This window comes from Malaclemys terrapin, chromosome 7 (genome assembly GCF_027887155.1).
Source record: "Malaclemys terrapin pileata isolate rMalTer1 chromosome 7, rMalTer1.hap1, whole genome shotgun sequence".
In the NCBI taxonomy this organism is placed as follows: Eukaryota; Metazoa; Chordata; order Testudines; family Emydidae; genus Malaclemys; species Malaclemys terrapin.
The window spans coordinates 79978539-79992019 of NC_071511.1; the positions used below are offsets into that span (position 1 = coordinate 79978539).

Here is a 13481-nt window from a genome sequence, read left to right on the forward strand (position 1 = left end):
GGAAAATGTTACTGGGCAAACTACAAAAGTTTAAAGATTATTTTAAAAATGACTATTTATTATGGGAACAGCACTTACAGATTATGTGACTGTGGAAAAACATGGAATCAAAAAGGGGAGGTTACTTACCTGTAACTGGAGGTTCCTCGAGATGTGTGGTCCCTATCTGTATTCCACTGAGGGTTATGTGCAAGTGCCATGCACCCGGAGCTTTTGAAAATAGTATTGTTCAGTGGTCCGCACATGTGCCCCTGTATTGCTTTGTGGTTTCGCCCAAGACAATAAAGGGCCAGACGGACTGCCACCATCTCCAGTTCCTTCTCCACCACAGATTTATCAGATTCACAGTAGAGGGGAAGGAGGGTGGGATTGGAATACAGATAGGGACCGCACACCTCAAATAACCTCCAGATACAGGCAAGTAACCTCCCCTCCTTCTTCGAGTGATGGTCCTATGGTATTCCACTGAGGGTGATTGACAAGCAGCGTCTAGATAGGAGGAGAATGTGAGGAAGATGACGGAACTGTAGAACGGAGGCTCACTGTACCGAATGAGGCGTCTGTCGTGGAATCACATACTAGAGCGTAGTGGAGGAAAAGGTGTGTACCAAACTCCACGTGGCTACATTACATATATCTGCAAGGGGCATGTCGTGGAGTGCAGCTGCGGTTGATACTTGCGCTCTCATTGAATGGGCCTGTATCCAACCTGGAAGGAAGCATCCCAACAATTGATAGCAGTGCATAATACACCCGGAGACCCATTTAGAGATTCTCTGGATGGAAATGACCTGCTCTTTAATTCTCTCTGCTATGGTGACAAATAGCCTTGGAGACTTCTGGAATGGCTTTGTTCTCTGGAGGCAAAAGACCAAGGCTTTACACACATCAAGGGAATGAAGTCGTCATTCCTCATTAGAGGCATGTGGTTTGGGGAAGACGACAGGTAGATATATGTGTCGGTTGAGGTGGAATCAGGAAACCACCTTTGGTAGGAACTTGGGATGCAATCAGAGTTAGACCTTGTCTTTATGGAATGTAGCGAAAGGGGGGTCTGCGATCAAGGCTCCCAGTTCAACCACCCCTCCCCCCGCTGAGGTAATGGCAACAAGGAAAGGGAAAAAAAGAGCAGAAGGCCAATGGTTCAACTGGGGGCTCATTAATGAGGTAAGGACTAGGTTGAGGTCCCATTGGGCAGTGATAGGTTGAACAGGCAGGTATTTATATAAAATGCCCTTCCAGAATCGGGCAGTCAAGGGGTGGGTAAAAATCAAATGCCCATCCACTGGAGAGTGGAAGGCGCTAATGGGAGCTTCATGAACTTTGATGGTGCTGAGAGTGAGACCTGAGGTTTTCAGATAGAGGAAATAATCTAAGAGCTTTGGGATGCCCACAGCCTTGCCGTTGGGCCCAGGAAGTGAAACACCCATTTGGCCTGATAGGAGCATCTCATGGAGTCCTTTCGGCCACTGGAGAGGACTTCTTGCACTGCTAATGAGCAGTCTCACGCTAATGGAGGTGTCCGTCCAAAAACCAAGCTTTCAGGTGTAGCATCCGTGGATTTGAGTGCTTGAGCCTGCTATTGTGTTGTGTCAACTTGGCGAAGAAGGGCATCCCAGTGGTAAGGAGATGACTTCCAGTGGGATGCCGAGTATAGTGTCCAAAGATTGGTGTATAGAAGAGTAGACCCTTTGCAGCCATAGCTGTAGTCCAGCCGAGGAGAAGACCTTTCGACCCATAAAGGTCTTACTTTCCCTGTCTGCCGGGATGGAGCATGGGTGCTGCTGTTTGGTTTGCTCCCACACAGCCTATATCACCAAGGAGTTTGGCGGAGGATGTGAAAATAGAAATTCTGACACCTTAGTGGGGACATAGTAACCTTTCTTAGCCACCTTGGTGGTGCACACGTGGCCAGGGTATGCCACATGGTGCGTGCTGGTTGAAGAATGGCCTCGTTGATTGCCAGAGCCACCCTTGCTGGTACCGATGCATGCAGAATGTCTAGTAACTGATGTTGACTGTTCTACAGCTCTCTTAGTGGGATCTCAAAACCATTGGCTATCCTCTGTAGCAGCTCTTGAAACTGTCAGCAGTCCTCTGGTGGGGAGGAAGTTGTCGATGACTGGCAGCATCTGGAGACAACAAAGGGAGTCTCTCCATATTCACCAGTACCATCTGAACCGGGCAAATCAGTGTGTCATCTAACCCCATTACTGAACGTCTGCCGGAAGAAGGTTGTGGGGATGAGATGGGGGAGTCCTTTTGAGGCAAACAGGACCGCTCTGAGGGCAAATACTGAGGCCGTGAGCTCCAATATGGCCAACGTGGTTGATCTTGCTGCTGTTGAGCTCGTGCACAAGGAGCAGGGTACCAGCTCCATGGGTAAGGCAAAGTGCGGAACTGCCACGGTGCCGTCAGAACCCTTCCATAGTTGTGCTCCGAGAGTGGGAGTGGCGGGCTGTGTCGAATGTTCATATCCTCCGAATTGGAGACCTCCACAAATGGCGTTGCCGATAGAACCATTGGAATGGGGTGTGTCAGAGTAGCATGTGGCAGAAGTAGTGGGGGAGGAAGGGGCCCTCTCAGAAGGTGAGCACGTCAGAGCACGGGGAGACCTCAGTCCCTCCAAGGCGAATAGCTCATGGGGGCCCCAGGAACACTTCTGAGTCTCCCAGGCATCAGTGGTATCCGGTCTGTTGATGGGACCAGAACTGGTAAGGGCATCTGTCTCAGAACCGATGGTTCACGAGAAGCTGGGACTCATGACTGGGCCTCAGCACGGGGTCCGCAGCACTGATACCAGCAGAGCCGAATGGAGGTTCCACGGTACAGGGAGGGCTTTTAGGTTGCTCAGGCTGATGTACAGGGGGGTTCGCTGGCTAGGATCCAATTTCGGCCCCATGGCAGCCTCCATTAAGTGCTTTTTGAGTCAAAGAACTTGGCTTTTCCACATATGGGCAAGGAAGGAGAGGCAGATACTACACCTGGACACAATGTGGGACTCCTCCAAACAGCACAGATGTTCATCACTGATGGAAAATGAGAGAGGGCAGAAAGCGTATGTTTTGAATCCTGGCATCTTTGGTCTAATCCAGTACCCAGGCATGGATGGGTGGGGAGGAGGGATTGTTTCGCAGGAAAACCGCTGAAGCTGCATTCCAAGTCCTTAATCCTATCAGCTACTATGAAACTAGAAAGTACTTATAAAAAAAAAAAATCCTAAAACAATAAAACCATAACTATGAATGAGGCCAAAATCAATTTTTCTAAAATCTGTTGACAATGTGTCACTAAGGACAAGAAAGCAACAAAAGCTCTGACTTGGACCATGCAGCAGTGAGAAGGAACTGGAGTCGCTGGTGGTCCATCCCACCCTTTATCACCTCGGGCAAAACCACGAGGCAATAGAAGGGCACATGCTGAACAACACTACTTTCAAAAGTTCTGGCTCCGGGCACATGCGCATAACCTTCAGTGGAATACAATAGAGACCATCGCTTGAAGAAAATACTGTTCTGTGCCAAATTCAATTAAGTAAGCTCCTGCCAAGTGGCTAGTAAGCATTTAATGCCTTAGATATTGCACACACTTGTGTTTTACAGTAAGTGGGCAGAAAAGCTGCTATAAGCATATACTATGGAAACAACAACAAATGAGAAACTTTGGACACTGGTGCATGAATGCAGAGTGGCGATAATAATGCAGAGAGGATAAAAGAGCAATCTTTCTAATAAAAAAATCTAGTACATTTTACTTTGTTTCTTCCAACATACAACAGAGTAGAACAGAATGTTGGGAAAATAGGGAGGTAATATTCCCTTTTTCTAAGTCACTGTAGCATAAACATATATGATAGTGAACTGTGTACAGTGCTGGCTGCCTCAGTATAAAATATTAAAGATATGAAATATTTAGAGTACAGCTATCAAGGTGTTAAAATGCTTGAGGAGTTCTGTATAAGAAAAAAAACAGAGCTGCAGGTGTATGGCTTAGGGGAAAAGGAGCTTACATAATTAGAGTTTACACATCTGAAAGAACAAGTACTGTGATACAGAGAACGATAATTAGGAGTACCAGAAAAAAGGGTTTTAAAAAGTATAAGGGTATTTCTATTAGAAAGAATAGTTCAAATATGGAACAGGAACCAAGGTAAGATGCAGAAGCTCCATCACTGAATACACTATTCACAATTAGGGCTTTCAAGTGATTAAAAAAATTAATAATAGAAAACTATTTAAATATTTTTGGATGTTTTCTACATTTTCAAATATTTTGCTTCAATTACAACACAGAATATGAAGTGTACCATGCTCATTTTATATTTATTTTTATTACAAATATTTGCATGGTAAAAAAACAAAAGCAATAGTATTTTTCAATTCACCTAATACAAGGACTGTAGAGCAATCTCTTTATCATGAAAGATGAACTTACAAATGTAAAATTAGTTACAAAAAATAACTGCTTTCAAAAATAAAAACAAACAATGTAAAACTTTAGAGCCTAGAAAGTCCACCCAGTGTTTTCTTCTTGTACAGCCAATTGCTCAGACAAACAAGTTTGTTTACATTTGCAGGAGATAATGCTGCCTACTTCTTGTTTACAATGTCATCTGAAAGTGAGAACAGGTGTTCGTATGGCACTGTTATAGCTGCTGTCGCGAGATATTTACATTCCAGATATGCTAAAGATTCTTATGTCCCTTTATGTTTCAACCACCGTTCCAGAGGACATGCATCCATGCTGACAACAGGATCTGTTAGATAATGATCCAAAGCAGTGCAGAACTGCACATGTTCATCATCTGAATCAGATGCCACCAGCAGAAGGCTGATTTTCCTTTTTGGTGATTCGGGTTCTGTAGTTTCCACGAGAGACTTCTGAAAGCATGCTCCACACTTCGTCCCTCTCAGATTTTGGAAGGCACTTCAGATTCTTAAACTTTGGGTAAAGTGCTCTATCTATCTTTAGAAATTTCACATTGGTACCTTTTTGCATTTTGTCAAATCTGCAGTGAAAGTGTTCTTAAAATGAACATGTGCTGGGTCATCATCTGAGACTGCTATAACAGGAAATATATGGCAGAATGTGGGTAAAACAGAGCCGGAGACATACAAGGAGTTCAGTCATAAATTTAATTAAATGCATTATTTTTTTAACGAGCGTCGTCAGCATGTCCTCTGATATGGTGGCTGAAGAATGAAGAGGCATACGAATGTTTAGCATATATGTCACGTAAATACCTTGCAATGCCAGCTACAAAAGTGCCATACAAATGCCTGTTCTCATTTTCACATGACATTGTAAATAAGAAGCGGACAGCATTATCTCTCGTAAATGTAAACAAACTTATTTGTCTTGGCGATTGGCTGAACAAGAAGTACGACTGAGTGGACTTATAGGCTCTAAAGTTTTACATTGTTTTGTTTTTGAATACAGTTATATAACAAACAAAAAAATCTATGTTTGTAAGTTGCACTTTCACGATAAAGAGATTGCACTACAGTACTTGTATGAGGTGAATTGAAAAATATTATTTCTTCTGTTCATTTTTACAGTGCAAATATTAGTAATCAAAAATAATAATATAAAGTGAGCACTGTACACTTTGTATTCTGTGTTGTAATGAAAATAAATACATTTGAAAATGTAGAAAAACATCCAAAAATATTTAATACATTTCAATTGGTATTCTATTGTTTAACAGTATGATTAAAACTGCTATTGACCACGATTAATTTTTTTAATCGCCATTAATTTTTTTTAGTTAATCACATGAGTTAACTGTGATTAATAGGCAGCCCTATTCACAATATGTTAGATATGGTATAGTCAGTAGGGACAGTACTGAGTACTGCACAAAAGGTGGACTAGAGGGCCTCAGATTTTTCCCACCTTAAAAAGTCTAATCATTACATTAACAGTTTTTTTCCATTTAATATTAAAGCATTAAGATTTCAAACAGCAGTATTAAAGGGTATCAAGTGTGCTTGGCACCCACAAATCCCACTACAGTCAAAGAGAACCGAAGGTACTGTGTACCTTTGAAAATCAGGCCACTTCTATTTATATAGATTAATGAGGCCTAACTTTAAGCACCCCAATTTGAAAACCTCAGTCAAAATATTTGTCAACTATTCCACACTGCACAGTGTGCAGTTGTGGTGTTCCACCTGCTGATTACTACCATGTATGTTTTCTCATGTCTGTTTAAAAAAGAAATTGATTATGTAGCTTGTAAACAATAGTAGATTTTTGTAGCAGTGTGGTGATGAGGTAATACCTGTTCATGTATTTAAGGTCAGAATCAGGACCCAAGGCTGATGTACATGATGTGAATTCACTCCTGCATTCTGATTTTCACTTGAAATGAAAATTGTGTTCCACATGGACATATATTGAAATACTCGTATCTTAGCAATTTCCTAAAGTTCTACAAGATATTTTAGCCTACAAGAAGAAACAATTAAAAAAAATAGCTTACGGTATGATTGGATCAGTGAATGAAAAGGATTCAGGGTTGTCTTCTTCTAGCAAAGAGTTGATTTTCTTTCCAGTAGCTTTACCAATGGATGTCTTAAGCTTCTTGGCTAGCTTCTTAGGAGTGTTTGTTATAGTTGGAGATTGGTCTGTACAGCAACTATACACTTCAAACTTTACTTGGAAGTCTGGCCCCGCTTCATCACTGAAAACAATTTTTTTGGATAGTTTGTGAATTAACTGAGTACAAATTGAAGGTACAATAACATATACTGTTCATTAAGGTAAAGAATTCCATTAGATTGCCAGAACAAATTGTATGTTAAAATGGAATTAAGGACAAGAGTACGTATCAGCAATTTAAGGATAGAAATCATTATAGTGATGTTATAATTATCCCATAAACTAACATTATAAATACAGATTTCTAAGTGATGGTTATGAAAAGTCTAGATTTGTAGAAAATGAACTGCATAAATAGTAAAAAAAAGTGTATAATAAAAAAATAAATATTCTTAACACACTGAAATTGTTTGGTTTAAACTATGCCTTTGGATTAGTTTCTCCAAGAGCCCTGCATTCTCTAATGTGCCTTTGCTATATGTATCAACAACAGCTGCGTGGATTGAAACGTTCTCTCAAGTTGTTAGACAGAAACCTGGGCAATTAAGGGGTTGACTTAAGAAGATCTACAAATATTTTTTAAATAGTTTGTTGCCCTTTCTACTTTTTTATGCTTTAGAAAGAAAGATTTTATAAAAATTCTTTAAACTTAGAAACATCAGGAATATCAAAATAGTCTTCTGTGGTTTGCTGCGAGACTTACTGCGGGTCTATTGTTAGCTCTCCTACCCTTTAAGGGGTGGAGTTAAATCTTTGCCTTAAATATTCATTTGAATAGGGGTTAACAAAAAACATTCTTAAAGTCTGTTTAAAAATCCCTTTCCTTCTCAATGTCTCAGTTTTTAGTCTATCAACTTTTGTTTTAACTAGTTCTTGAGTTACCAGAGAGCTTCCAGGGTAGATATGACTCAAATTTCTAATTAAAAACGAGGAAAAAAAACCTAAGTGCCTCACAACCTTTCTTTGTACTTTAAAAACACACAAAGGAATACAAGCCCAATTCCTCCTCCACTTTTAAATGGGGAATTAATAACTTCCTGTCCAGTTTTCACAAGGAGAAGGATGGTGGCTATGGCACAGGCTCATAAAGGTGCAGTGGACGATCAAGCAGGGAGTTTGTTTGTTTTTCAATACCTAGTGTCAATAAGGAGGTGAACTATGGGATCCTTAACATAAAAAAACAAACAAAACAAAACAAACAAACAAAAACATAGCAGCCGTATGTGGTGTTTGCATCCAACATTTTAAGTATTAATGTTTCTTGTTTACGTGAAGCTCTGTATACTTTCAGTTTCAATGCATTAATTTAATTTCACACACACACACACACACACACACGCACACACCAGCCCCACTCATTTAAATCACAATAAGACATTTCTGAATATGACACAATGGAAACGGCATATAGTGATGCAGCTAAATATAGCATCACTATACAGGAGCCCAAATTCCTTGGGTAAAGAGATGGATTCAACACCCATCCAAGTCATCAGAAGAACTTCCATTTATTTCAGTAGCTGTTGGATCAAGACCATATCACATCATGTCTTTTTTCATAAGAAAACACAAAAGTTAACACGTTTACTTCGTTCAACAAAAATTGATACTCACAATATGGTTACATTTTCAAAACAGATATCAGTTATTGCTTTATCCACAATAACCATGTCTGTATCAAAAACCTCAGCTCCCATTTTGAATAAGCAAAAAATTGCATAGCGCTGTGATCCTGGGAAGAACCAAAGAAATGTTTTAGCAGAGATGTTATGTAACACAACGTTAAAGGTTTCCTGTAAATGAAGACACTGAAATGAGTTTCAAATGAAATTTAACTTGAATCTATGATGCGTTATCAAAGAATTCTTGTAATCATAAATTATACATTCTAGAGTGTTATGCATTTTGTAGTTGAACCATCAAACTTGCTGCATCTGTAGAGCAACATTTCTAGAAAAAAAATTAATTTCAACCTCTACTCAAGCATCCCTTTCTACAGGCATTTATAATATTTGCTAATAATTTCAGAAACTTTAATAAAAAGTATTTGTGCTCAATAGGATTGATTTAAAACAAAACAAAAACAGCTGAACACCAGAGTGCATACTGTATTATGAATGCACTCATGGATTAGAGTATTTTGCCATACTAAGCCCCTTTGACCCTATTGAAAAATCAAAGTGAAATCAATGCCTGGTGACAGCTGGAACAGATTTAGGGTTAATCTCCATTACATAGCAAAGTACGTGTATTTGTGAAGACTACCAAATAATCCACTCAATGTCAACAGACAGAACTTTCATTTAAATTCTTCTCTGGCAAAGGCATCTCCCACCAAATACTCCTTCAAACTCAGGCAAAAAGATACAAGAAGTTTATTCTGAATTTTTTTAGCTATTAGTCAACTTAGTGGTGCCACTTTTCTATTTCTTCCTCTGAAGTTTCAATCTTTCTCTCTCAAAAGCATCTCCAACACCGACCTAACATACAGTATTAGAGTTTCATTCAGCTCATATATGCCCAAGCTTCTCCACAGCACCACTTTCTCAGTAGTAGCAATTTAAATGAATAGAAACTGCATCATTCTAACCTATTTAAAACGGCTACCACCACTACCTTCAGGGTAAGGGCTACTGTGCAGTAGTGCAGATAGTACATAGCCCTGCAAAACTCTCTCAAAAAAAAAAAAAATAGGTGAAAAGGAGGGTCTCAACTCCATGTCCAGTTTAAACTTTGATTAACATTACCTGTTTATATAACAGTTCAATAAAATCTAACATACTTTCTTTGTTGTTGAAGTGATCAGAGCCTTTCCACATTAATGGTATGCGAATATCTAAAGAAGAAAAGGAAAAATTAAGTTATAAGCAACAGTGTAGACCTGCAGTCCAAATAAAACACAGAATATTTCTGGTCTGTTTTTCTACCGTTCTATTTCTGGCCATAGTAGGGCCTACTCTTTCTATCCAACAAATAGCATAACTAATTCTATCGCTACCACTAGTGCCAAAAGAAACTTCATAATTTAACTAGTTCAATATGAAGTGTCATTCTCCTTTAGAAATGTTCTTTATTCCAGCATAATTTATAAACTTATTTAAGAATCTGAAATAACATCTCCGGGTGGCTGCTCTGAGTGATATTTAAGTCCATTTTACAGTGAAGACATGTTAAGTGAAATACTCTTGCTATGTTTGTGCTCGGAACCACTCATTTTGCTACAAGAAAGAAAACCCCTCTATATTTAAGGCAAACTTGGAGAAGTTTGTGCGGCAAGTGCTTTTTCTTGCCTTCCCAGTCATTGAGCAAATACCACTTGCAATTACGTACCAAGTTTGGATCACCTTAGCTGACACAAAAATTTTAAAAAGCTTTTTAGAAGGGCTGTCAATTAATCGCAGTTAACTCATGCGATTAACTCAAAAAATCTAAGCATAATTTAAAAAATTAATCATGATAAGTCGCAGTTTTAATTGCACTGTTAAATAATAGAATACCAATTGAAATTTATTAAATATTTTGGATGTTTTTCTACATTTTCATATATATTGTATTCTGTGTTGTAATTGAAATTAAAGTGTATGTTATTTTTGCTTACAAATATTTGCACTGTAAAAATGATAAACAAAAGAAATAGTCTTTAAATTCACCTCATACAAGCACTTTCTTACAATCTTTGTTGTAAAAGTGAAACTTACAAATGTAGATTCTTTTTTACATAACTGCACTCAAAAACAAAACAATGTAAAACTTCAGAGCCTACAAGTCCACTCAGTCCTACTTCTCATTCAGCCAATCGCTAAGACAAACAAGTTTGTTTACATTTAAGGGAGATATTGCTGCCCTCTTCTTTACAATGTCACCAGAAAGTGAGAACGGGCATTTGCATGGCACTTTTGTAGCTGGCATTGCAAGGTATTTACGTGGCAGGTATGCTAAACAGTCGTATGCCCCTTCATGCTTCTGCCACCATTCCAGAGGAGCTGATGATGCTCACTAAAAAAAATAATGTGTTAATTAAATTTCTGACTGAACACCTTGGGGGAGAATTGTATGTCCCCTGTTCTGTTTTACCCGCATTCTGCCACATATTTCCTGTTATAGCAGTCTCGGATGATGACCCAGCACATGTTCATTTTAAGAACACTTTCACCACAGATTACACAAAACGCAAAGAAGGTACCAATGTGAGATTTCTAAAGATAGCTACAGCATTTTACCCAAGGTTTAAGAATCTGAAGTGCCTTCCAAAATCTGAGAGGGATGAGGAATGGAGCATGCTTTCAGAAGTCTTAAAAGAGCAACACTCCGATGTGGAAACTACAGAACCTGAACTACCAAAAAATAAAATCCACCTTCTGCTGGTGGCATCTGACTCAGATAATGAAAATGAACATGTGTCGGTCCGCACTGCTTTGGATCGTTATCGAGCAGAACCCGTCATCAGCATGGACCCATGTCTTCTGGAATGATGGTTGAAGTATGAAGGGACATGTGAATCTTTAGCGCATCTGGCACATAAATATCTAGCGATGCCGTTTACAACAGTGCCATGAGAACACCTGTTCTCACTTTCAGGTGACATTGTAAACAAGAAGTGGGTAGCATTATCTGCTGCTAATTTAAACAAACTTGTTTGTCTGAGCAATTGGCTGAACAAGAAGTAGGGCTGAGTGGACTTGTAGGCTCCAAAATTTTACATTGTTTTATTTTTGAATGCAAGTATTTTTGTACATAATTCTACATTTGTAAGTTCAACTTTCATGATAAAGAGATTGCACTACAGTTCTTCTATTAGGTGAATTGAAAAATACTATTTCTTTTGTTTTTTTACACTGCAAATACTTGTAATCAAACAAATACTAAGTGAGCACTGTACACTTTGTATTCTGTGTTGTAATTGAAATCAGTATATTTGAAAATGTAGAAAACACCCAAAAATATTTAAAGAAATGGTGCGATTAATCACGATTAATTTTTTTAATCACTTGATGACCCTACTTTTTAGTTAAAAGAAAAGGTTACCTTTTACTTTATAACCATATTAAAGGGCTAAAGGCAGAGCAGCTTAATTCTTCTAAGTCACTTGCTGTCGGTAACTAATAATGGAGTTGGTATTTCTTTAAACAAACATATTAGTTCATCTATCCTGTTAAGTTCAATTATATCTGACACTGGCAGACAGCAGTGCCTATTGTTATTTATAGATTTATTCCTCAAATACATGTCACATGAAGCAAACTCCATAAAACAAAGTTGGCTCCAGAAGTACAATACAGCAACTATATAAAGAGTATGCAATATATTAGGTGACTTGGGACTGTGAACGGCATTAGTGCAAATATGCTGGTTTTCATTAAAAATCTTTAACACATTTTTATATAGGAACTTTACTGGTTGTGGAATTGGTCTGTACAGAAAGTACACAGAAAAAATACACAGATACTTCTTCAGCAAATTCCATTAGTCAGTTATTCCCAGAGGATTTTTCATCCAAGGTTTCTTGTTGTTTTAATTGTAACAACCTTACTGCTGGTCCAAAGTGTTTGTTCAGTACGCAAGTTATCTAGACCAGCAGCTTTGCCATTCTTGAGGGCATTATTCTGGAGGTTAATTCGGTTATTTTCCATTGTGCCTCAAAATTATAAATTTCCTGCTCTTCTTGCTACTCAAGCCGCAATTTGGGTTGTCTGTTTGGTGCCCTGCTATTTTCGAAGAGTTGGTGTTTGACCTGGTCTGCAAGAATGTGGTAGTGTTGCTCTGCCTTTCTTGGGTCGTTGTTAAGCTTCCAAATGGTAATCCATGCTCTCTTACTGCTATGGGTCATATCCGTACTTGCAATAAGATTCTGCCATGACTTCCATTTTTCCTCCATTAGTGCAGAGACCAGTTCTTCACAATTGTAGTCTGTGCACATTTTGGCTACCAGGTTGTGTTTGGCACACCAGAGCTCTTTGACATTTGCTGATATTATTGTCAGTGCTGTCTTGATGAGGACCATTTTGAATGACATTGACGACTGCTTTGATGTTCAGGTACAGTCAGTCGGTTATGCTGACGACTGAGTTGGTCTGCAAGCGCAGAAATTCTTTGGTTATATTGTAGTCACAGGTGTTCAGCAGGATTTACAGCTTTAGAGAATCTAGCCACCAGATTAGCTGACATTCGGACTGACCAAATCAAACACTTTGAAGCAGCAACAAAGAACCGGTTACTTACGTTGTTTAAAGTGCTCAGCTACACACAAAACAATGAGCATGTGTTGCGGCACTCCTGAAGCCACAGAAGGATGCAGTGGAGCCGAAGAAATTCAGGCTTATATCACTATTATCACCTCTGCAAACTGTACAAGCATCACATCTCAAATCATCTATCACCACATGTTGAAAAGCAACTAATCCCAGAGTAAGGTGGATTCTACCCAGGAAAATTATGCACCGGAAAAGTACTAAACATCAGTCAATACTACAAAGATGGCCTTGAAAAGGATATGGTAACAGGCACTATGTTTGTTGTCCTATCATCAGGATATGACATAATAAATTACTGAAGGCTCCTCTCTAAAAAATACAACACTTTGAATAACTGATACAATCTCTACTAGAGCACTGATGTTCTTACATTGAACGACACAGGAAGCAGAGCTTATGGCAGCAAAAGAAAATGGCCTACCACAAGTGAGCATACTCTTGCAGATACTCTTCAACATCTACACGAATGATCAACTGTTCCATCTCGGCACAAGAAGTTTTATCTATGCCGACGATTTATGTGTTGCTGCTCCAGCCAAGGATCTCACCCTGATGTAAGCTACATTAATATCGGCACCATCTGGTCTATTACACTAAGAACCAGTTGCATGCCAACACAGCCAAAAC

At 39.0% G+C, this 13481-nt stretch overlaps 1 protein-coding gene across 3 annotated transcripts in view; it reads right to left on the reverse strand.

Moving 5' to 3' along the window:
• RTKN2 (rhotekin 2) overlaps positions 1–13481 on the reverse strand; it is a 100578-nt gene that overhangs the window by 36395 nt on the left and 50702 nt on the right. For all 3 annotated transcript variants that reach the window (XM_054033340.1, XM_054033341.1, XM_054033339.1), the window contains exons 4-6: positions 9386–9439; positions 8218–8335; positions 6485–6685 (exon numbers count right to left, since the gene is read on the reverse strand). In XM_054033340.1, coding sequence (XP_053889315.1) covers positions 6485–6685; positions 8218–8335; positions 9386–9439 — 373 coding nt within the window. The remainder of the gene's footprint in view (positions 1–6484; positions 6686–8217; positions 8336–9385; positions 9440–13481) is intronic.